This window comes from Lotus japonicus, chromosome 5 (genome assembly GCF_012489685.1).
Source record: "Lotus japonicus ecotype B-129 chromosome 5, LjGifu_v1.2".
In the NCBI taxonomy this organism is placed as follows: Eukaryota; Viridiplantae; Streptophyta; class Magnoliopsida; order Fabales; family Fabaceae; genus Lotus; species Lotus japonicus.
In genome coordinates this window covers 41,216,502-41,242,382 of record NC_080045.1, presented here as the reverse complement: position 1 = coordinate 41,242,382, position 25,881 = coordinate 41,216,502, and the positions used below count along the sequence as shown (strand labels likewise).

At 39.0% G+C, this 25,881-nt stretch overlaps 3 protein-coding genes and 1 non-coding gene across 4 annotated transcripts; 1 reads left to right on the top strand and 3 right to left on the bottom strand.

Moving 5' to 3' along the window:
- Positions 1–1,208: 1,208 nt before the first annotated feature.
- On the bottom strand, positions 1,209–1,315 carry LOC130721730 (small nucleolar RNA R71). Its single transcript, XR_009013650.1, has one exon. It is a non-coding gene; the product is annotated as a small nucleolar RNA R71 (small nucleolar RNA).
- Positions 1,316–3,039: 1,724 nt separating this feature from the next.
- On the top strand, positions 3,040–9,910 carry LOC130719563 (uncharacterized). Its single transcript, XM_057570182.1, has 11 exons — positions 3,040–3,085; positions 3,243–3,292; positions 7,217–7,415; positions 7,497–7,738; positions 7,831–8,034; positions 8,322–8,414; positions 8,481–8,582; positions 8,979–9,199; positions 9,465–9,564; positions 9,666–9,764; positions 9,848–9,910. The coding sequence occupies exons 1-11, from the start codon at positions 3,040–3,042 to the stop codon at positions 9,908–9,910; spliced, it is 1,419 nt and encodes a 472-aa protein (XP_057426165.1).
- An 8,045-nt stretch (positions 9,911–17,955) lies between these two features.
- On the bottom strand, positions 17,956–19,203 carry LOC130719562 (uncharacterized). Its single transcript, XM_057570181.1, has one exon. It carries the CDS (start codon positions 19,201–19,203, stop codon positions 17,956–17,958), a length of 1,248 nt encoding a protein of 415 aa, XP_057426164.1.
- A 173-nt stretch (positions 19,204–19,376) lies between these two features.
- On the bottom strand, positions 19,377–20,858 carry LOC130719561 (uncharacterized mitochondrial protein AtMg00810-like). Its single transcript, XM_057570180.1, has 2 exons — positions 20,721–20,858; positions 19,377–20,525 (listed from the first exon to the last, which is right to left on the bottom strand). Exons 1-2 carry the CDS (start codon positions 20,856–20,858, stop codon positions 19,377–19,379), a joined length of 1,287 nt encoding a protein of 428 aa, XP_057426163.1.
- Between the last annotated feature and the right edge of the window lie 5,023 nt (positions 20,859–25,881).

Genomic DNA, 25,881 nt, shown 5'->3' with positions numbered 1-25,881 from the left:
ATTCATGATGTTCTGAGTAAACCCTTGAATCTCACTTCTATGCTTTATCTTTCAAGCTTGTATGCATGCTAGCTTCTTACTTTTCTATAATCATAACGATAGTTTTTTATAGGATTAGGACTTGTTGTGAGATTACCTCTTCTATACTTGCTGCTAGGAATAGAGGAAGGGTTGGGGTTTGTTGGCCTGAATTGCATGCTTAGTGCTTCTAACAAATGTTTAGGTTGTCAAGGAATTGAACCTATCTTTTGATTAGAAAGGGTTTTCTTTACGAGGCATCGATAGATAACTATCTAGGCTAGAACATCAAGGAGAGACTCAGGATTAATTGAATAGGGAGGTTTGCTAAAACTGAATTAGTCGAACAAGAACCCAAGGCAATCTCATCTCTGTTTTTCAATCGCTTTATTACTTGATTACTTGTCTTTTTGCAAACTCAAGAAACAACCAATTATTAAAACTGAATTTTACTTGCTTTTCAACCTTGAACTTGAATCTTAAACTGAATTGCCACACCAATTCCCTGTGGTTCGATAATTTAAAACTCGGAGGTATTCGTACACTTGCGAATTGACCAACAAGTTTTTGGCGCCGTTGCCGGGGAATTGTTTGTGGTTTTTGGTTTAAGTTTTTAGTTTGTGGTTTTATTTTTTGTTTTTATCTTTGTCTAGAATTGGTGCTACTAATCTTTCTTTGTTTTAGTGTCACACTTTCAGGTTGCTCTCGAGAGAGACACTGTCATGGGTGGCCAAATGACGGAGGAGGAGATGCAAGCCCATATCGAGGCAAGAATCCAAGAGGGGATCACCCTCCGATTATGTGAACAAGAAGTTGAGAATGCCAACCGGTCTCTTCGAGAACTCACTTCGGCTACCATGAGTTATGACTATCCCGGGAGCATTGTCTTTCCCGAGGGAGTTAGAAACTTTAAGTTGAGACCGGCATTCATCAACTTGATGAGCCAAAACCAATATGGTGGAGGTACTTTGGAAGATCCACATGCTCACATGGAGAGGTTCATCCGGAATTGCAACACTTACCGTGTGAACAATGTTCCGACGGATGCAATTCGGTTGAGCTTGTTTCCATTTTCTTTGAAGGATGCAGCGGAGGAATGGCTGAATTCACAACCTCAAGGGAGTATCACTACTTGGGAAGACCTAGCAGAAAAATTCACAACAAGGTTCTTCCCAAGAGCTTTTTTGAGGAAGCTGAAAAAAGACATTATGAATTTTGTGCAAACCACTGAGGAAAATCTCTATGAAGCTTGGGAGCGCTTCAAGAAGCTCTTGAGGAAATGTCCTCAACACAATCTCACCCAAGCTGAATTGGTTGCAACATTTTATGATGGTCTACAATACTCTTGGAGGTTTGGCCTAGATGCGGCTTCAAATGGCGAGTTCGATGCTCTTCCCCCACAAGCGGGGTATGACTTAATAGAAAAGATGGCAGCGAGAGCCATGAACTCTGAAAATGATCGCCAAACCCGAAGGAGTAAGCTTGAAGTGGAAGCTTATGACAAGCTCTTGGCCTCCAACAAGCAACTCACCGAACAAGTGGCGGAGATTCGAATGCATATTAAGGAGACCAAGACTATTGGTGCAAGAATGACTTGTGTGGAGTGCAAGTCTTGTGGTGGACCTCATGTTAGTAACTTGTGCACTGTCAATGCTGAGAGCAATGAAGCCAAAGCTATAGCTCAAGGAAGCATAGTTCCATCCTCAAATCATGAACCTCTTGTCCAAACACAAGTTGTTGGAAAGGTGAATTGCAAGAGGAGTTTAGAGGAGCTATTGGAGAGTTGCATCAACCGCATGAACAACAACCATAAGAACCAAGAGGCGGCTATCAAGAACTTGGAGAACCAACTTGGCCAGCTAGCCAAGCAAATTGCTGAAAGGCCTCAAGGTAAATTTCCTTTCGATACTATCCCCAATCCCGAACAAGAAAATTCTGCTGTTGTTACCACTAGGAGTGGGAGAGTGTTACATGAGTTAAAAAAGCAAATTGAGGGAGAAAAAAGTGAGAAGATAGTTGAGAAGGAAAGGAGTGTTCCTATTAAAACTAGATTGATGAATGATCTTATTCCTGAGCTTAGCAAAGTTCCATTTCCTAAAGCATTGGCTAAAAAGAATTTGGATAAAAAGTTTTCAAAATTTATGGATGTTTTTAAGAAACTCCATATTGATATCCCTTTTTCCGATGCTTTAGAGCAAATGCCAATCTATGCTAAGTTCATGAAGGACATTTTAAGTAAGAGAAGGAAGTTGAGTGAGGTTGATGAAACTATTATGATGACCGAGGAGTGTAGTGCCATTTTGCAAAGGAAAATGCCTAAGAAGAGAAGGGATCCCGGGAGTTTTACTATCCCAGTGGAGATTGAGGGGTTGACTGTTGTTGAAGCCTTATGTGATTTGGGAGCGAGCATCAACTTGATGCCGCTTAGCATGTTTAGAAGGTTGAATTTAGGAGAGGTTACCCCGACCATGCTCTCCTTACAAATGGCGGACCGATCCCTAAAAACACCTTATGGGATCATTGAAGATGTGATGGTTAAGGTTGATAAGTATGTGTTCCCAGTTGATTTTGTGGTGCTAGACATGGAGGAGGATGCTAAGATTCCTCTTATTCTTGGCCGACCCTTCTTAGCCACTGGCAGGGCGAAGATCGATGTTGATAAGGGTCAGCTCATTCTCAGAGTTGGTGAGGACAAGGTAAGATTTTCGGTTTTCAATCCTAATTTGCAAACTAACATTAATGATGGTTTTGTTTGTGATATGATCAAAAGCTTGTCCAGGTCTTCAAAGGAGACCCCCAAGGTAAGTGAAAAAGATGTTGAGCTTAATAAAGCTCTCATCAAGCTTGTTAGTGAAAACAAGTATGGGGGGTCTAAAGATGAGAACTTCCAAGCCCACATGGCCCGGTTCACTCAAGCTAGTCACCTTGTAAAGATGGAAGGTGTGACTAGTGATGAGCTCAAGGTGAAGCTCTTCCCTCACTCCTTGAGGGGGGAAGCAAGGATTTGGTATGATGGTTTAGATGATACCCTCTCTTGGGAGGAGTTATTCCAAAGATTTGGTGCAAGGTTCATACCTTGCACATGTGGAAGGAAAATTGATGGTAAGGAATTTCCTTCCTAACACCAAAGGAAGGAGAGTCCACCTAGGACTATAACTTAGGGTTGCTTGGGAGACAACCCAAGTCTTGTTTTCTTTTGCTTGTTTGTTTGTTGCATTTTGCAGGGAATGAGAGCATGGATTTTGGAGTCAGAGGTGTATCTAAGGCCGCCATGGTAATTGGTAAAAGAAGGTCGACTCTTTCCTTTAAGTTAATTCATGCATTTTTAGCATATTTTCTCTTTGTAGAACCTTTTGTTTTTTTTTCTTTTATTCATGCATTGTTTTGTTAGAGTCGTTTTTGGGTCTTTACTTCCCTATACTCACATGTTTTTGCCCGTAGTTTTGCTCTCTAACATGTTGCTAGTTTTGAAAACGTTTTTGTGAATACTTATGTTGTCTTTTGGGGATGAGTGATTGCATGCTTTGGGGAAGAGAGGAGGAGACTTCGGTCTTCCGAGTGTTTCTTAAGGATAGAGTTGGTGTGAGTCCATAAGGGTCCATCTTTGACCCTTCACCATATAATTTCCCTGGAGGATCCTGTCTCACTCGTACTTCTTGATTCTGTATTGATTTCACTCTTTGCATGCTTTGTGATACTTGCACAATTCTTGAGACTTGTAGGTTTTTGAGCTTCAGAGTTTGTTGGCTTGAACTTTGTCCCTAGTTGTCTCTTTTGAGCCTATTGGAGATTTCTTTGTTAGCTAAATGATTGGGATGAATGATAGGTTGGATTTTGGGGAGTGTTGGTCCTTGCATTGTGTTGGAGCTAGTAATTAAAGTTGAGAATGTCTCTTGCCCCAAGTGTAAAAAAAAAAAGAAGAAAAAGAAAAATAAAGGAAAAAAGAGACTCCTAGTCAAGTTGGAGTTGCAAAAAGAAAAAAAAATAGAAGAAAAGAAAGTTGAAAAAGGGGTCAAGAGACTTGTGCTTAAAAAGTTTGTTGTTAAAGCTCCGGGGTTACTAATAGGACCACACTCAAGATGCTTGAAGCTCTAGCCTTCCTTAGGGACCAACCACCTTGTACTTCACCAATCCAACATTTCAACCCTTTAAAAGTCTCTTTGAATTTGTGCATGTTTGATCTTTGTTGCTCTTGAGTGAATGATATCCAAAACCTATGAACTGCTTGTGTGCTCAGTGCACTAAATATATATCTCATCCTAGGAATTTTAGTTCTATATGTTTCTCATGAATGGACTCTGCACTCTTCTCTTTTCAAAAGATGCATGAAGTAGGTTGTGGGTCTTTCTCTTGGAACTAGCTGTGATTATTTTGTCCCCCTGTTTTTGTGAAGTATTCCTTGTTGAGAGCACTGGTGTGGGAGCATTTCTTGCGCTTGAGGGCAAGCGAGTGTTATTTACGCTTGAGGACGAGCTGTCGTTGAGTATAGTGGTGTGATGACCCTATTTTAGTAGTGTTTTTAGGGTCATTTCTTTGTGTGTTTTGAGTCTTTTTGTTGAGTCTCATGTAGTGTTTCATGCATTTTTATATTTTCTTTAGTATTTATTTGGCTTTGGTAATATAGTAGTTTTATAGGGAGTTTTCTTGCATTTTGAGTAAAGTTTAGGACTTGCATGGTTTTATTGTGTTAATTGAAGGATCTCATGTGCTAATAAGCTCTTTGAGCTTCTAGAATTTTCCTTGGCTTGTTGGTTAAGTTTCAGATCAGGAACTGAAGAAGGAAGAAGGCCAATAAGCATGGAATTGATGGAAAACTTAAAAAGGATTGAAAAGAGGAGTTTCAGAAGCCAAAAAGCCCTTTTCAAGCGAGCTCAAGCGCCTAGGCGCTGGGGGATGGGCGCCTAGGCGCCAATTGGTCCAGAGAGCATGTTTTTTAAGTGCAATTGGCGCTCAGGCGCTCTGAATTGGCGCCTGAGCGCCCAGACTCGACTTGTTAGCCTTTAAATAGGCTTTTTGCCATTTCTTTTGTAACTTTTGTCATTTCTATACATTCCTAAATAAGTTACAAGTAGGGTTAGGCTCTGGAGCTTGAGGAGAAGCATTCTCCAAGTCCATGTTCCAGGTTTTATCCTTCTTTTCTTGTATGGATTCTATAGCCATGCTTGGCTAAAACCCCCTTTTGCTTTGGGTTCTTTGTAAGACTTTGAATGTTTTAGCTATCAATCCTTTTCTATTCATGATGTTCTGAGTAAACCCTTGAATCTCACTTCTATGCTTTATCTTTCAAGCTTGTATGCATGCTAGCTTCTTACTTTTCTATAATCATAACGATAGTTTGTTATAGGATTGGGACTTGTTGTGAGATTACCTCTTCTATACTTGCTGCTAGGAATAGAGGAAGGGTTGGGGTTTGTTGGCCTGAATTGCATGCTTAGTGCTTCTAACAAATGTTTAGGTTGTCAAGGAATTGAACCTATCTTTTGATTAGAAAGGGTTTTCTTTACGAGGCATCGATAGATAACTATCTAGGCTAGAACATCAAGGAGAGACTCAGGATTAATTGAATAGGGAGGTTTGCTAAAACTGAATTAGTCGAACAAGAACCCAAGGCAATCTCATCTCTGTTTTTCAATCGCTTTATTACTTGATTACTTGTCTTTTTGCAAACTCAAGAAACAACCAATTATTAAAACTGAATTTTACTTGCTTTTCAACCTTGAACTTGAATCTTAAACTGAATTGCCACACCAATTCCCTGTGGTTCGATAATTTAAAACCCGGAGGTATTCGTACACTTGCGAATTGACCAACATAAAGCAAAAGTAAAATTAACGGTTAGAAATTAAAGACATGATTATGAATAGTTAATACACAAAAACACACGATGGAGAATAAGCACATCTACACTCATTACAACAGATTGTCCGGTCGGGCACAAGGAACGATGCATCAGAATAAACTGACACACGTTTGCTGTCTTGTCTCAGAGTAAGCACCAATGGGTACTCAGCATCTGACAAAGTTACCTTCTGAACTAGACATCTTCTGATAAAGAAGCATCATAGTCAGAGGTTCTGTTCCATCTTCATACTGGACAAAAGTCCATATTCAGATTTTTCAGTATAAAATTAAATCTATCATCTGCTAAGGGCTTTGTAAAGATATCTGCCCATTGATGGTCAGTATCAACAAACTTCAGAAGAAGTACGCCCTTCTGAACATAATCTCTAATAAAGTGATACTTTACCTCAATGTGTCACTACAACAAAAACAGCCTTTAGCGACAATCTTATAGCAGCAATACCTCTCTTGTCGGTAATTCAATAAGAAAATTCAAAACTTTGTGATAAACATAGAGAGGTCGGTAATACTTAATGTATATCAACAATAATGATAAAAGCCACTAAACTTTCCCACTGAAACTCTTTTTTACGCGCGCGTTCCCTTTCTTTTTCCACAAAACTCTTTCTCTTTCGCTGAAACCGCTACCACCTCTCCGATCTGAAGACTTGAAGCGAAGGTGAGGATTCGATTTCCCCTTTCTCCCAGAAACCGCTACCACCTCTGAGATCTGAAGCTTCACGTTATGGTGATGGAGATTACATGAAGGTGATGAAGATCTGAAGCTTCGCAAATGTTCTCTCTGTTTCTCTCACAGAAATTCCGGAAGGTAAGTTTCCAGATCTGAAATCTCCACTGCAATTTCGTTTCTGGTTCTGGAATTCTCATCCCAACGTCACTTGAATTGTGGAATCTGAAATTTTCAGTTCGTTTTGTTGAAAAATTCTTCAGAGAATCAGAGATAGAAATTGCAAGAGAGATAATAGGGTTTTTGTGCAGAAGAGAGAAAGGGGCATTTCCATTTCAATGTGATTTTAGCTGCATACTCTTTGATTTAAGAAATGAACAAAACAATCAGGGTATGTTTTTTTTTTGGTAAAATTTGAGTCCAGAGAGAAGAGCAGGCTCAACAAGTTAGTTAAGGGAAGAGTTTGATGCAATTTTGAGTCTCTTAAGTCTCCATTATGCTATTTTAGTCTAACTATTTTAGTTTGTATCATAGTCTCAAGTATCAAGAGTTTGCTGCAATTTTTGGCTAGATAAGTTAAAAAATGCATCTAAAATTTTGATTTAAAACTCGTTATTTTGAATGATTTATTGTCAAATTAGTTTCTTATTGAAGCATTGTTTTTTACAGGATCAAACTACATTTTATAGTATTATGGCTAGGAAAGTTAACCGCAGGTTTGTCGATGAACAACATCATGATGAAGAAGTGCAGCCTTATATACTTCAATTAATGCATGAAGAGAACTCTCACTCTGAAGCACATGTTGTTGAATCTAATGAATTGATGAATTCAGCTAGAACTAATGATGAACAAAATGATGAAGCAGGTGCTATTATTTTATAGAATAATTTCTGTACTTTTATATTTGCTTGAATTGAATCCTGACATTCAAATGCTTTCATATTAGGTTCTTCAAAAACAAGAAAGGTCCGTGGGCCTACCTTATTAAAAGATATATGGAATATGCCTCGAGGGAAGACAATTGATGTGAGATTCAATACACGTAACCAAGCTATAGGAAAGGAAGGTCGAAAGCTTGCTAGCTTTCTAGGAATTATAGCTAGAACACCACAATCAACACCTTTAAACATAGAAGATTGGAGATCATTTGATAAAAATGAAAAGAGTAAATTGGTGGAGCTTGTGAGGGTATGGAATATCTTTACTTAATCTTCATTTAATATTGCTTTGCTTTTATCATGCATAGTTTAACCTTGCAATTATTTATTGTATATCTGTAGAAAAAGTTCTCAATCCCTACATGCGGTGAGGAATTTGTCAAGAAATCACTTGGGAAGAAATGGAAGGATTACAAATGTGATTTAAGGAGTATGTATACGACAATGTATAAGACCAGAGATACCTTATTGAAAAATAGACCAAATCGTATACCTAGAGACCAATGGATTGGTTTGGTCTCTTATTGGCTTTCTGATAAAGTAAAGGTAACAGTTTTAAAAGAAGTCATTTGGAAAAATATAATATGTTCTAAGTTTCTTAATTCCTTGAGATGCTTGAAGTGTTGGTGCATAAGTTAGCCTTTTTTGTCTGAGTTCACATGATGGAATCAAATATTGACTAAATGAATTCAATAATTTTAGTAACCATGAATTCTAGTTTCTGAATCAATTAATTGTTACCTTGATTTATAGTATTTTATGGAACTCACACATTGTTTCTCTTTAGTTTTTGTAAATAAATAGTGATGGTGTTTTTTATTTTACAATAACAGAAGCGTAGCCAGACAAATAGAAGCAATAGAACAAAGCAAAAGATTCCTCACACTGGAGGATCCAAGAGTATCGGAACTCTAATGGATGAACAGGTATTAATTATATATATATATATATAATTTTTCTTAAGAACTTGTTTAAAATCAATTATTTTGTAGGCCAAAGATGGGATAGAGCCTACGCGAGCAGAAGTTTTCATTTTAACTCATAAGAAACGCAAAGACGGTAGACCATTAGATGAGGAGTCTTCTAAAACAGTGGTAAGTTGAAATTATATTATCCTATTATAGCTAAATTAACTACTAGTTGGCGATGTGTCTCTCTAGTTCTGATTTGGTCAACGCCATAAATTTAAAAAAGTGGATAGGTGGTAGAGTAAACCAAGAGAATCAAACCCAATCCTAAACTAGTTTTGTCATCATTCTGATTATAATGCTTAGCCATTTAACATACATAAAGAACAGAATTGAATATAATTCTTGTCTATATGAGAATTTATTGTTGTTCATCTACACATACTCTAGTTTGTATCAGACTACTTAGTGTGATAAATTGGACATTTATTTAGTAGTTTGTAGTAGTGCCATTTCTTAGATTGCAGAGCAAAATGTTCCTCTTGTTTTTTTATGCCAGTCTCATTCACTCACCCTCATTAGGATATGATACAAGAAAAGTTGAACAACGAAAGGACCTCTACTGAACAATCTGATGGTAGCGTTGCTTGGGAAGGAGATGTGTATACCCAAGTATTTGGACCTGAAAAAAGTGGCTATATTCGTGGTTTAGGACTTGGTCCAACTCCTTCTATATTGTGGGGTAATAAGTCTTTGTCAGGGAATATCTCTAGGAGCAATATGTCAAATGACATGCTCCAAAGGTTAGAGCAAGAGATGAAGCAGTTGAAGGAAAGGCATGATGAAGAGATGACGATGATGAAACAAAATCAGGAAAGATTGTTGTCAGAATTATCTTTCATGAGACAAGTGATGTGTAAATTTATTCCTACGGAGTCATCTATTCTGCATAACCTTAGCGGAAGCTTATTTGGACGAGTAAGACATTAAAAGCTTATCAACATATTTGTTAAACTTTGATTGTAAAATACAAGTTTAATATATCATGTCTTAATATTATGTTATTAGGTCCCATCTGATGCTAACAGTGGTCATGAAGGAGCACCCCAAGCACCACACAAGTCATCCTGATTGCACAGTGTTGATCAAAATATTGAAGATGCTCAAGGTATTGCACTTGTATTCATTTTTTATCCAAACAGAATTTTATGAAAATGAACAAAGATACTTATAGCATTTGGTTTATTGAACACAATTTTTGTGAACTAGAAGTCACTGCTACTTGTCACCTACTTCCAACTGCAGACAGACCATTCAGTTCATATTTTGCTTTCATTGACATTGTCTCATGGTATTGCACATGAACATGTGTTATTTTTCATTTACATTATATTATGAACTGTGATTTGTATATATTTAAATAATATATTCATTTTATGTTATCATTTCAGGGCATAATTTTTGATGTTGAGAAATCAAACCATGGAAGATTTCACTGGGGGATTAAGCGCTGAAGTATTTGTTCACGAATTATATACTTTGCAGATAGTACATATTACTATTAGCCTTGGATATTAGTATACTTTATGTTTTGAAACTCAACAACTTGTAATAGGAGCACTTAATAGTATAGGGTGGATTTAATTGGTGAGATATTTTCTCAATGCAATTATTATATTTGCATAATATAAATTGTTAAGTATTGTTGTTACTTGTTACTATACAAAGTAATAAAAAAATTAGCATTACTGTTCTCTTTATATCACTTAAAATTTTATTTCTTAAATTTTCGAAATTAAGGGTAATTCCTGACATCTTGGGCTGGCAATGCTGATGAGTTTTTAGTGGCAATAATAAATGCCAACGAAGGATTCAGAGGTGGCAAAATTAAAAAGTGTTTTAGTGGCAATACTTAAAGCCAGGAAAAATTGCCGCTAAAAATGAAAATAATTTCCCGGCCGTTCATGTCCCCTTTACCGGCGCCCGGTACAATAGTCGGGATTGCTTTTACCGACGTCGCATACTCCGGCTGAACACATATAGCCGGTAAAGTTGTTAGCGGCCATTTTTATTGCCGCTAAAAGCAATAATAATTGCCACTAAAAACGAGTTTTGTTGTAGTGTGTTTTGCCCTTGAATGTAAGATTAGATTCTTACTGAGTGAGATTGCAACAGTATTGTCACAGTAGATTGGGATGTTGCTCTCAAGGATTTGATAATCTTCTAATTGATGTTCCATCCAGATCATCTGAGTACTGCAAATAGCTGCTGAGATATATTCTGCCACTGCAGTGGATAGTGCAATAATAGACTGCCTCTTGCTTGCCCATGAGACTAAGTTACTTCCCAGAAATTGACAATTTCTAGAAGTACTTTTCCTTTCAGTTCTATCTCCAGCATAATCAGCATCACAGTAACCTGAAAGCTTATACTATGATGTTTTCTTATACATCAAGCAAAGGTTAGTGGTACCTTTCAGATATCTGAGAATTCTCTTAACAACAGTTAAGTGAGTTTCTCTCATATCTGATTGGAATCGAGCACATAAATATACACTAAACAGAATATCTAGTCTAGATGCAGTTAAGTATAGAAGTGATCCTATCATACCACGATAGAGCTTCTGACATACTTTTCCACTGGCATCTTCTTTCTCCAGAATGCATGTAGGATGCATTGGAGTCTTAGCAATCGTAGATTCTGTCATATTGAACTTCTTCAGAAGTTCCTTTGTGTACTTGCTTTGATGGATGTAAGTTGCTTTTGGTTTTTGATCAACTTGTATTCCCAGATAGTACTTAAGTTCTCCCATCATACTCATTTCAAATTCAGCCTGCATCATCTCAAAAAATTCTTTGCAAAGAGATGAATTAGCAGATCCAAATATAATATCATCAACATAAATTTGCACAATTAAGATATCATCTTTGTAAGTTAATGCAAAAAAGAGTTGTATATACTTTACCCCTTACAAACTCATTTTCCAGAAGGAATGAGCTTAGTCTCTCATATCATGCTCTGAGAGCTTGCTTCAGACCATAGAGAGATTTCTTCAATTTGAAAACATGGTCAGGGTTCTTCTCATCTTCAAAACCAGGAGGTTGGTGCACATACACTTCCTCTGAGATGTATCCATTCAGGAAGGCACTTTTAACATCCATCTGATGAAGAATTATGTTGTGATTCACTGAGAATGAGATCAGCAGTCTGATAGCTTCCAATCTTGCTACTGGAGCAAATGTTTCAGTATAATCTATCCCTTCTTGCTGACTGTAGCCTTGAGAAACTAGCCTTGCTTTGTATCTGACTACATCTCCTTTTTCATTCAGCTTGTTTCTGAAGACCCATTTGGTTCCAATGATGTGAGCATCTTGAGGTTTCTTGACAAGGTTCCAAACGTCATTCTTGGAGAATTGATTCAGTTCTTCTTCCATTGCTAGAATCCAGTCTTTGTCTTGAAGAGCTTCATCAATTGACTTTGGTTCAATTAAGGATACCAATCCTTTCAGACTAAGCAGAATCTCTTCAGAGGGTCTGAATGCTGATCTGGTTCTGACTGGTTCATCTTTGTTTCCCATAATCAACTCCTTAGGGTGAGAGGCAATAATTCTGATATTCTTCTGAAACTGGGAATCAGAGGGACTAGCTTCCTCTGGAGAGTCTGCCTCTGGCTCAGCTTCCTCTGGAGCTTTGCCTTTATCAGAAACATTTACACTCATATCTGCAAACTTTTCAACTAGCTTTGACTGATCAGGGTCAAGCTTATCATCAAATCTAACATGAATAGATTCCTCAATAGTTTTAGCATCAGTATTATAAATTCTAAAGCCTTTAGAACGATCAGAGTAATCAAGTAATGGACATTTAGAAGATTTAGAATCAAACTTATGCAATTTATCCCTAGTATTCAGAACATAGCAAACACAACCAAAAGGATGAAAGTAAGAAATGTTGGGCTTTATATTCTTCCACAATTCATAAGGAGTCTTATTCAGAATTGGTCTGATAGAGATCCTGTTCTGAATGTAACATGCTGTGTTTACTGCCTCTGCCCAGAAGTGCTTTGCCATGTCAGTTTCTTGAAGCATGGTTCTAGCCATCTCCTGAAGAGTTCTATTCTTCCTCTCAACAACACCATTTTGTTGAGGAGTTCTAGGACAAGAGAAATCATGTGCAATCCCATAGGAATCAAACAGACTCTCAAACTTGTCATTCTCAAACTCTCCACCATGATCACTTCTAACACGCACAATCCTGCAAGCCTTCTCGTTTTGCACTTGGGCAATAAAGGTAGAGAACACAGAATGAGACTCATCCTTGCAGGATAGAAATTTTACTCATGTCCAGCGGCTATAGTCGTCAACAATGACCATCCCATATCTTTTGGCACCTAAAGACTCAGTTTTCACTGGTCCAAACAAGTCGATATGCAGAAGTTCCAACGGCCTTGAGGTGGAAACAACATTCTTTGCCTTGAACGAGACTTTTGTAAATTTGCCTTTCTGACATGCTTCACAAAGAGCGTCTGAAGAGAACTTCAAAGTGGGTAAGCCCCTGACAAGGTCAAGCTTACTCAGCTGAGAAATCTTTCTCATACTGGCATGCCCTAACCGTCTATGCCATACCCATTGCTCCTCATTAACAGAAAGAAGGCACTTTACATTCTAAGTTTCAAACTCAGATAATTTGATCTTATAAGTGTTCTTCCTCTTCTTGCTGCTAAACAGAACAAAACCATCGATCTGACTTACAGCCCTACAAGACTTTTGATTGAAAATAACATCATAACCCTTGTCAGCTAATTGACTTATTGACAATAAGTTGTGAGTTAAACCATCTACCAACAGAACATTATCAATGCATGGACTATTATCAACACCAATAGTACCATAACCAACAATTTTACCCTTCTCGTTGCCACCAAAGCCAACTTCGCCTCCAGGCTTAAGTTTTAGCTTTTGGAACTTACGCCTTTCTCCCGTCATGTGACGCGAGCATCCACTGTCCAGATACCATGATTGGTGTTTCAGTGGAGCGATCAAGGATATCTGTAACATAGATAATCTTATCCTTAGGTACCCATTTTCTGGTCCTTTCTTGTTAGTTACCTCAGAGGTTCTGACAACCTTAGGTTTCTCAACAAGATAATGTAAAGGAATTCGAAAATGATATTTAGACATAGAGAAAGTTCCCTTTTTGAGAGGGGGGTCAGCAACTTTAACAGGCAATGGTTCAGGCAATATAGTACCAGAGGGTACAAAATGTTCATACAGAGGTTTAGCCTTAGGCATAGGAGGCTCATTTCTACTGGGTCTAGAATAGCCAATGCCATACATTCCATTTCTGCTTACGCCATAGATCATTGAAGCCATCAAGCTTCTGTCTACGCTTTTAGCTAGGAATCTTTGAAAAGATTTTTCATATTTGGATTCATTCTTAATATCAGAGGCATCACAAGCAACAACTTCTTCTAACTTAACAATCTGGTTTTTGAGCACAGAGTTAGAGTTTACTAAAGCATGATTATTCGCTTTTAACTCAGAAATAATTTTCTCATGTTCAGTAGAAGTCTTAGAAACAGCAGAGAAATCATATTTCAACTTTTTATGCTTAGTCAGGAGAGAGTTATATTTATCCATGATTTCAGACAAAGCACATTTAAGTTCAGAGGTTGAGAAAGAAGCGAATACCTCATTTTCATCGCCAGAGTTTGGATCTCCCTCTGATGCAGATTCAGATTTAATTGCTTCGTTCGACTCTGCTTCCTTGTCCTTGACAATAGCCATGAGTCCTTCAACAACTTCTACATCAGAGTCAACATCCTCTGACTCTGATTCATCAAAAGTCACCATGAGACCTTTCTTAGCTTTGAAATGCTTCTTTGGCTTCTTGTCCTTTTTCAGCTTTGGACAATCACACTTGTAGTGCCCTGGTTCTTTGCATTCAAAACATGTGACTTCCTTTGATGAAGACTTCTTCTGACCAGATGAGGATTCATGCTTTCCTTTAGCCTTTCCAGAGCCTCTGTACTTGCTCTACCCGTGCTTCCAGATGCGGTTGAGCTTTCTGGAGATCAAGGTTAGCTCATCTTCACAAGAATCTTCAGAGGTTTCTTCAGATTCTTCTGCTTTAGCTTGGAGAGCTTTAGCCTTTTCAGATTTGGATTTCAAGGCTATAGACTTCTTCTTATGATCCTGATGTTCAGCACGCTTCAGTTCATGACACTTCAGAATGCTTATGAGTTCTTCCAAACTCTTCTGCTCAACATCTCTTGTGAGATCCAAGGAAGTTATCAAAGGCATCCAGCTTTCAGGATGACCTCTAAGGATCCTCATGATATGATCAACAGTGGTGTAGCTTTTGTTGAGGGGTCTTATTCCAGCAATGAGCAACTGAAATCTGGAAAACATATCCTTAATGGACTCACTGGGTTCCATTTGGAAGGATTCATACTTCCTGATCAAAGACAACGCCTTTGATTCTTTCACCTTCTTGTTTCCTTCATGGGTCATCTTCAAGGAGTCAAAGACCCTTAGCATACTCACGGTCTGTTATATTTTGGTATTCTTCATAGGAAATAGCACTGAGAAGAATAGTTCTAGCTTTGTGATGCAGCGAGTAAAGCTTCTTCTGCTCAGCAGTCATCTCTGTTCTGGAGATCTTCTTGCCATCATCATCAACTGGACGCTCGTAGCCATCCACTATGATATCCCAGAGATCTGCATCAAAGCCTAGAAAAAAGCTTTCGATTCTGTCATTCCAGTACTCAAACCTTTGACCATCAAACATAGGAGGCTTTGCACTGTAAACATCTTTTTACGCTTCACTGGTGGTAGCCATCTCAGTTTTTCACACCGGCCCGGATCACTGAACACTGTTAGGTGTGGTAATCAGAACTTGCGCTCTGATACCAATTGAAGGTATGAAAAACGATAGAAAGGGGGGGGGTTGAATAGCATTTTCAAACTAAAACTTTTCCCACTTGAGATTTTAACAAATCTCTTCAAACACAGAAGATAAAAGTGCTAAGATAAGAGTTGAGGAAAGCACACAATGATTTTATCCTGGTTCACTTGATAAATCCCTCAAGCTAATCCAGTCCACACGTTAAGATGATTTCTTCCTTCTTAGAATGAAGGCAATCCACTAATCAGAGTTTGTTACAACTGCACTTGCAACCTGCAAAGTGACTAACAATACAATGACTTAGCTATCACTAAGATTCACTCTCTTAGTCTTCTCAAGGATCTAACCAACCTAGGTCTCCTTAAGGAAAAACAAACAACTGTTTGAGAGTTTGGGTTTACTAAGAAATGCTTCTCAGAAAGCTAAAGTAAACACAATGTAATCAGTTTGAAGAAAGATTGCTAAGAGAATATTTGAATATTGCTTGAGCTTGAACATGGTTTCTTAGACGACATCTTTCATCTTCAGCCTCTTTATATACTCCAAGGATTAGGGTTTAGACGTTGCATGGAATACTAACGTTGGAGGGCAGATCTGGGATTTCCAGGTTCTATTGTGGCTGAACACGTTAGGTAAGGTCGTCAGGAATAGTACAGTTGCTTTTGTACTTGGATAGCGACTTGACCTTTAACCTAGATGACTTCTAATCAGAGTGACGCTTCATGTTGGAACTTGTGGAGCTTGGTGATCAGAGTCAGAGGGAAGCTTTGATCCTCTGACCTTGTAACTTCTGCTTCTGAACTCAAAGGTGAAGTACTTGGTCTTCAGAGCCAGCTTACTCTTGGACTTCAGAGTCTTCACTTCTCAGCTTCTGGACCTTCAGAGCCTCTGGACCTACAGAGCTTCTGGATCTTCAGTACTTCTGGTCTTCAGAACTTCAAGTGATCTGAATCCATATCAGAGCTTAACAATCTTCAGATCTTATGAAGCATATTCTATTGTTCAGATTGAACATAGTGAGTGCGAAAGCGTTGCGTAGGTTACTCTTTGAGCATAGTGCTTCTGATTTATGTGTAATTTGACCAGAGTCGGAGCCTGTCATTTAAACACTCAGAAAACAACGTTAGAGTACCATAATATTTCATACATAATAGCTAACATGTAACCATCAAAACATAGAGTTGTACTACATGATCAAAACTTGATCTTACAACTTCCAGAAATACCCTAGCTTGATCACCAAGTAATCAAAACGAAGCTTCACATAAAACCTAGCCAACTCATTGCAGGTTTCGCAGGGACAGATGTCACAGGCAAGATATTGTGACATCGGGTCCGACATGTTGGCCAAAAACTTAACTTAGCTAAAATGCAGACAACATAACAAAGGAACAACAATCTCCCCCTTTGTCAAATTTTAGCTAATACAATCCACTACCATAAAGAACTCTTCAGCAGCTTGGAACTAGAAAAACCTTGAATCAACATAGAAGAGCATCCACACAAACAAGGTAGCTTACACATCAACATAGCTAGTAGCATCAGTTATGCACATTTCAATCTCAAAACCATTCTCAGTGCAGCAGGTCACCATATCAGAGTTTTAGCACAGCAGCACACAATCAACTATTACAAACAACAAGATGTTGTTTGAATAGAACACACAACTGCACAGTAGCAAGAAGCTACCAAACCACAATAGCAGAAAGCCATAAAGAACCAACTACCAAATACCAGAGATAACCAAATACTACTAATTACTCCCCCTTATTAGCATAATTTGGCAAAGGTACTCATAACAGAATAGCATCCAAGTGCTTACCAGAGCTATCCACAGAAGTCATCAGCACCATATTCAAGAATTATACAGACCAGGAGCAAATAAGGAGCGCACATAGCCACATAGGGCTCAAATACATCCAAAAGAAAAAGAACAAATCAAAGAGATATGCTCTGAGTTGCAGAACTCTCAAAACCAGTCACATCCTCTTCATCTTCATCTTCATTGTCTTCCTCTTCTTCTTCCTCTACAACCTCCTCAGTCTCAGCATCTTCTTCTTCATCAGCAGCAGCCTCAGCTTCCTCTTCTTCACTTTCTTCCTCAGCAGCAGCAGTTGCAACATTTGACATAGTCTTGATGAGTTGATCAACATTGAATTTTCTGACTTTGCAAGCCTGAATAGTGTCACCAAGAGACTTGGAGACAGCCTTCAACTCAGCCAAGATGTCTTCCTTGCTAGAACCAACTGCCTTAGTGCCACTGGAACTGGCAGTTCCCTTTGCTGCAGAGAGCACAATGTCTGGAACATGTGTCCCAGCAAACAACCGGTAATCAAACTTGAGAGGCAGGGAATTCTTACCTTGAGACTCATCAGCCCTCACAATAGTAAGTTGTTGATGTGTAATGATCTCTGAGAGAAGACAAGGAAACAGAATAGGCAGCTTCACAGTATATGATCCAGCATGCTTGAGAGTCTGCTCAAAAACCAGCTTTCCAAAATCAAACTCACCCCCAGTTCCAACCAAATAAAGCATTTTGGCCAGAGGTGGAGTCACACCAGACAAGTGATTGGTGGGCATCCAATTTGCAGTACCAATCTTGTAGAGAACAACATATTTGGCAGTAAGCCTCCCAGATGGAAGCAATCCCTTCTTAGGCCACTTCCTGACCAACTTCCCGGTAAGGGTTGTAGCAAAGGCTCCCCCCCACAGCAACAGGGCTTCTGCTCAAAAACTCATTGATCACTTCAGGAGAGAAGTTGATGCACTTCCCCCTCACAAACATCTTCCTGTACTCGGCACTGGAAGCATCTTCACAATCAGCAGGGATGTTCACAATGAAGTCCCTAACAAGCTTGTCAAAACATCTGCCAAGATCCTGGACAGTCTTCATCAAACCAGCAGCAGAGATAACCTCCATTATTTCCTTGAGTTCCAAGGCATCTTCATGTAGTTCCCTTTTAATAGCAAGCCTCCTTTGAACCACATATTTCCATCTCTGAGCAGAGTTTGGAAAATGAAAGGACACATTGTCCACAGGAGCATCAGGAACATTTTGAGGAATATTCTTACCTTTCATCCGTTTTCTGGCAGTGGTTGAGATGTCTGGGACATCTGGCACGACATCGGCCTCGAAGTCAGGATCAGACACATGTCTTCTTTTCTTTCCAGTAGAAGGTGATGACGTCTTGTATTTCTTTGTCTCCTTCCTAGGTTTTGGAATATGAGAACTTCTGGAAGTCTTTGGAGTCGTAGCAGCAGATCCTTCGTTCTTCTGCTTCGTTATGTCTGCAACCTTCCTTTTGGCACCACTAACAGGAACATGGGACTCTTTGATGAGCAATTCTCCATCAGAGTCTTCATCAGCAGATGCAACCACCTTCTTTTCCTTACCCTTTTTGGTGGATGAAGTAGGGGTTTTTTGAACAGGAACCTCCTCAGAGGAAGAAACGTCATGTGCAGAGGTTTCATTCTCATCGTGCTCCTTTTGACCCGAAGCATGAGACTTGACAATAGAACCAGAGGGAGAGGATTGATGTGTTAGTTCAACATCTGGTGCAACATTTGCAGCAGTGGCTACATTTGCAAGTTTCTCAAGAGCCTCATTATCTTCTTGATTCACAGCTTCTGGAAGATTTGGATTTTGATCATCCTCATCATCAGAGATAATTTGTATCCCCAAATTCTTACTGGGTCCTCTTTTAGGAGCCACATGCTTCATACGAATGCTTCTTCTTCGTGGTTGGGCTGACCCAGTTGGAGCATGAGTAGCACTTGCAGCTTTATGGGGAACCCTAGAGGGATTTGAAGAAGATGCAGTGGCACCCACAATCTTCACATTGAGGTCTGGGCTGATGATCTTTGAACCTCCCTTCTTCTTCTTGCCAGAATCATGAGTCATTGTGAAGTGAACTGTAGAGAAAACTGAAAAAAATAACCGTTGAAGGTTAGAGAGAGAAAACAGTCACACTTTTGGACAACACACTGAAAAGGATTGATGAATCCCAATACGCGATCATGGGCAGTTATATAATGAACAATATAGTCGTTGCCCGTGACAAGTGTCATTAACTTCTACAAGTCAGTTAGGACACAAATCCCTAACTTTCCTCTTAATTTCTCAAATTTTGCTGCATCCAATGCTTTTGTAAAAATGTCAGCTAACTGCAACTCAGTTTCCACATGTTCAAGAGTGATAATCTTTTCTTCCACCAATTCTCTAATGAAATGATGACGAATATCAATGTGTTTTGTTCTACTATGCTGGATTGGATTTTTGGAAATGTTGATAGCACTCAGGTTGTCACAGAACGATGTCATGACATCTTGTTTGACATCATATTCCTTCAACATTTGTTTCATCCACATTAATTGGGTGCAACCACTTCCAGCGGCAATGTACTCTGCCTCAGCTGTAGACAAGGAAACACAGTTTTGCTTTTTGCTGAACCAAGAAATGAGATTATTTCCCAAGAAGAAACACCCCCCTGAGGTGCTTTTTCTATCATCTGCATTTCCTGCCCAATCTGCATCACAATAACCTATCAACTTAGGATCAGTGTTGTGAGCATAAAAAATACCATAGTCAATAGTTCCACTGATGTACTTAATGATCCTCTTGACTTGTAGAAGATGACTTTCCTTAGGTGCAGCTTGATACCTAGCACAAACCCCAACTGAGAAGGCAATATCAGGTCTGCTAGCAATGAGATATAGCAAACTTCCAATCATGCTTCTGTATAAGCTTTGATCAACATCTACTCCATTCTCATCCTTAGTCAATTTGACATGAGTTGCTGCAGGAGTTCTCTTGTGTGTTGAATTTTCCAGACCAATTTTTTTAACTAATTCCTTAGCATACTTACTCTGAGAAATGAACATAGAGTCATCCATCTGTTTTACTTGCAAGCCCAGAAAATAGTTTAGTTCACCTACCATGCTCATCTCAAACTCAAATTTCATTTGTTTGACAAAATGTTCTACCATCTGGTCTGACATTCCGCCAAAGACAATGTCATCAACATATATCTGCGCAATCATCAACTTTCCTTTGACACTCTTTACAAATAAGGTCTTATCAATTCCACCTTTGTTGTAACCATTGCTAGTTAGGAATTCAGTAAGCCTTTCATACCAAGCTCTTGGTGCCTGTTTTAATCCATACAGTGCCTTTCTCAACTTGTAAACATGTTCTGGATAAGTTGAGTCAGTGAACCCTTTTGGCTATTCAACATAGACTTCTTCATTCAAATAACCATTCAAGAAAGCACTTTTAACATCCATTTGAAACAATCGGAACTTTAGAAGACATGCCACTCCAAGCAGAAGTCTGATGGATTCTAATCTAGCAACTGGTGCAAAAGTTTCATCAAAGTCCACTCCTTAAATCTGAGTATACCCTTGAGCTACTAGCCTGACCTTGTTTTTTGTGACGTTGCCACTTTCATCTGACTTGTTCCTAAAAATCCATTTGGTACCTATAACGTTTACACCATCTGGTCTAGGCACTAAATTCCACACATCATTTCTTTTAAACTGAGCCAATTCTTCCTGCATAGCATTTATCCAGTATTCATCTGTGAGGGCTTCCTTGACATTCTTGGGTTAAATTTTTTAGATGAAACAACCATTTGCAATGATTTCTCTGGACCTTGTAGTTACCCCTGTGTTAGGATCTCCTATGATGTTTTCTTTAGAATGAATCTTTTGAATTCTGATAGAGGGTCCTTTGTTCTATGGTGATGTGCTTTCATTTTCATCTTCAGATTCACTGTCTGATGCTATGTCAGTGACATGTGGTCTGACAACGGACTGAGGTGGAAGATCTTCTTCAATATCCTTTGTAACTTCAGTTTCTTCCAATTTATCATCAACCACTACATTTATGGATTCCATCATTGTCTTGGTGCGAGAGTTGTATACTTTATATGCCCTACTGTTTGTAGAGTATCCCAGAAAAATGCCTTCATCACTCTTTGGATCCATCTTTCTTCTTTGCTCTCGATCAGCTAGTATGTAACATTTACTTCCAAAAACATGAAAGTATTTTACAGTAGGTTTTCTCCCTTTCCATAACTCATACAAAGTGGAAGTAGTTTCATATCTAATTGTCACCCGATTGTGAATGTAACAAGCTGTATTCATTGCTTCAGCCCAGAAGTGATAAGGAAGTTTCTTGGCATGCAGCATTTCTCTGGCAGATTCATGCAATGTTCTATTCTTCCTTTCTACCACTCCATTTTGTTGAGGAGTAATAGGTGCTGAGAACTCGTGACCTATTCCTTCACTGGCACAATAGTCTGAGAATCTACTATTTTCAAACTCCTTGCCATGATCACTTCTGATTTTGACAATGCCATGACCCTTCTCTCTCTGGAGTTGTTGACATAGTCCTTTGAACACATCAAAAGTGTCTGATTTTTCTGCAATAAAATTCACGCAGGTGTATCTTGAAAAGTCATCAACACAGACAAAAGCATACCTTTTTCCTCCAATACTTTCTACTTGCACTGGCCCCATGAGATCCATGTGAATAAGTTCCAGTATTCTGGTTGTTGCCACATGTTGCATCTTCTTGTGAGAGGCTTTTGTTTGTTTTCCAACTTGGCATTCCCCACAGATTTTTCCTTCTTCTATCTTCAAGATTGGTAGACCTCTGATAGCCTCCTTTGAGATTATCTTCCTCATGCTCGTTATATTGAGATGTCCAAGCTTTTGGTGCCATAGCTTGACTTCCTCTTCCTTGGTTATCAAACATCTTGAGGACATAGATTTGTACTGTGAGATCCACATGTAGCAATTATCCTTTGACCTTGCACCTCTCATGACAACTTCACCATTTCCATCTGTTACTTGACATCCAGTTTTGCAGAATGTAACATCTAGATCCAAGTCACATAGCTGACTTATGCTTATCAGATTTGCTGCCAGGCCTTCTACTAGCAAGACATCATCCAGCTCTGGAGATCCACTACTAACAAGCTTTCCGGATCCTTTGATTTTTCCTTGAGCACCATCACCAAAAGTAACATTACTGGTGGAGTGTGGTTTTACATCACCAAGATAATTCTTTACTCCAGTCATATGCATGGAACACCCACTATCAAAATACCAATCCTCTTTTGAAGAAGCTCTCAGAGAGGTATATTCAACTAGAGCAGATGTGTTGATCTTAGGCTTCCACTTCTTCTTCTTTAACTCAATAGAGTTAAATTTAGCTGAACTTCTTTTTGGAAACCCATGTAGCCTGTAGCAATAAGGTTTTATGTTGCCATACCTCCCGCAATGGTGACATTTCCATCCGGTTTTGTTTCTTTTCTGTGATTGAGGATAGGCATATGGAATCTGAGAATGCACATGTTTCACACCATGTTGTGACATCTGGCTTGACATGTGAAATTCAGTTTTCCTTTCAGCAGGTACAAACTAATGAGTGACCTTCTTGTCATCATCTGGTGTAGAGTCACTCACATATCCTAGTCCTTTCACATCCCAGGCGGTTTTTGCTGTTTCTAGCATGAGATCAAACATATCAGTTCCATTATTCAGCATGCGTACAGATTTAACCAAACCTTCCAATTTGGATTTCAAGATAGATGCTTCCTCCTGAAGATCTTCATTTAGAATTAGGAGTTCTTGTTTTTCCTTCTCAAGCTTTGTGACAGTTTTGTCCAGTTTCCTACCATAGTGCAAGCCTCATGCCATTTTTTAAATAAGAGCTTGTATGCAGCAGCAAGTTCTTCATCTGAGATCCCTTTATCACTAGAGTCACTATCAGTGTTGTATTTTACTGTCAATCCCATTACTGGATGTTCATTTTCTTCCTCAGAATCATCATCTGACCATGTTGTCACCATTCCTTTTGCTTGCCTTTTCAGATATGTTGCACATTTTGTTCTGATATGACCAAAACCTTGGCATTCATGACATTGTACCCCTTTTGCTTTTCTTGCTCTGTCTTCTTCTCTGTTCTTGGGAGCCATTCATGTGTCCTTGCTGGTTTCAGACCTGTTGTCAGTAACATTTGGTCTAGATCCTCTGTCAAAACTTCTCATGACTTTGTTGAATGTTCTCCCAAGCAAGGCTAGTGCTTCTTCCAGATTTTCATTTGTGTCTCCACCATTTAGACTTCCTTTTCCCAGATTTGACACAAATGCCATGCTCTTGTTCTTTTTCTCAGACCTATCATTGATGGACATTTCAAAGGTTTGTAATGACCCAATTAGTTCATCCACTTTGATGCTACTAATGTCTTGTGCCTCATCAATAGCAGTGACCTTCATGTCAAATTTCTTAGGTAAAGACCTGAGGATTTTTCTGACCAATTTCTCATCTGTCATGGGTTCTCCTAGTGCAAAAGATGCATTTGCCATATCACGCACACACATATGAAACTCAGAGATTGCTTCTTCCTCCTTCATCTTGAGATTTTCAAATTGAGTAGTTAACAGTTGAAGTCTTGATAAACGAACTCTGGCTGTACCTTCATGAGCAACCTTGAGAATCTCCCATGCATCCTTAGCAGTAGTACAATTATGAATCAGTCTGAACATGTTCTTGTCAACACCATTGAAAATAGCATTAAGAGCCTTAGAGTTTGCAGCAGCTTCTTCATCTTCAGTCTTGCTCCAATCTACTTCAGGTTTGAGTTCAATAGTTGTGGTTCCTTCCTCGGTTTGCACTGGATGAGTCCACCCTTTGAGCACCGACTTGTACACCCTTCCATCATCAATAGATCTAAGAAATGCAATCATGCGAGCCTTCCAGTAGTCATAATTTGTTCCATCAAGCATAGGTGGCCTGTGAATAGAACCCACATCCTTACCGTTGTCCATGATACCAGAAAAGTAAATCCCTGGAGCTTACCCAATCAGAACAGGGTGCCTGCTCTGATGCCAATTGAAATTCTGGCACACGCGGACAGATGTTCTACCAGATGTCTAAGACATCTTGTACAACATAATACAAAATAGTTAATTAAATATGCAATATAGAGAACATAAACATAAACAAGACACACAGGATTGTTAACCCAGTTCGGTGCAAAATCACCTACGTCTGGAGGGTTTTCACCCAAGAGAAAGATAATCCACTATTCAGAGAAATTGTACACAAAAGGTCTTAACTGAACTGCCCCAGTTCACAACCTTTTCTACCTATCTCTACAAGTGTTTATTACTTAGTCCTCCCCCTAAGTATGAGAGCCCCTCTCACTTTCTCTCAATCACTGCCACAGTGATTCAAAAGCTCAACACAAGAGCAAAGACAGTTCTCATGATCAAACAACAAAAAATCAACTCTCAGCAAAAGAATCAATACATGAATATGCTGAGAGAACAACAAGTGTGAACACAGACAAGAGTAAACCCTAGTTTTACTCAACAGAAGCTCTCTCCCTAAACACTAGGTTTCGGTCTTCATATATAGCAGTCATCCAGGCCTTGTCTTCGATGGGCTTGGACGAGCAAAGGTCCACACAACACTCAGGGAGTTACTAGGAAACAAATCTGCAGAAAAGTCTTCAATAAAAAGTTTCCTATTCCAAAAATAAAACTCTCACACACTCTCAGATCAAATCATTGAAACCGATTTGATCACATAGAATATAATCCTTGAACGGCGCATAGAAGCTTCCAGAAATACCCTAGCTTGATCACCAAGTAATCAAAACGAAGCTTCTCAGAAAACCTAGCCAACTCATTGCAGGTTTCGCAGGGACAGATGTCACAGGCAAGATGTTGTGACATCGGGTCCGACATGTTGGCCAAAAAATTAACTTAGCTAAAACGCAGACAACATAACAAAGGGACAACAAGTATCAATAGCTTGAAAGCTCTGGAATTTCAAATAGGACCATACTCAACTTTGTGTAGCAACCTTAGTCTTTCTTAGGGACCACCTACCATGTGCTTTACCTAGCCAACATTATAACCTTTTTCAAGTTTCATTGAATAATGCATTTTCAACTTTAGTTGCTCTTGAGTGAATAATTCCCAGAACCTATGAACTTGCTTGTGTGCTCAGTGCACTAAACAATTGTTTCATGCTAGGATGTTAGTTCTAAATGCTTTTCATAGTGGACTCTAATTCTTCTTTGTCTAAGAGTGGACTGGGCGGGACCCTAGGGTCCCTCGCCCAGGAGCACCAGCTTAGGGCGACGAGCGGACCAGGGACTTGGGCCTCCTCCCAAAGGCCCAACTGGCCCATTAGGAAGGGTTGAAGGCGCCAAGCCCAATTCCACATCTATAAATAGGGGATGAATATCAATTGTAAGGGACTCTTAGCTCATTTGAGAAATAACAAGATTGAAATTTAGTTACTCTCTCCCTCTAAAAACGGTTACGCTCTCATTCTCTCTAGGAATCTCACATCACGTTCCTTACACTCTAGGTACTATACCTCATCTCAATGTTCTTGGATAGAACATTTGGTACCGTCTGTGGGGAACGATAGATTTCGATTCCCGGACTACGTGGATTATGATTTGGCTGAGAGAAGTTCAATTTTCCATGCAATTCTCTTTGGTTTCTTTATTTTCGGTTAAATTCTTGATTCGCTCGTGACACTTGATGGAAGCGCA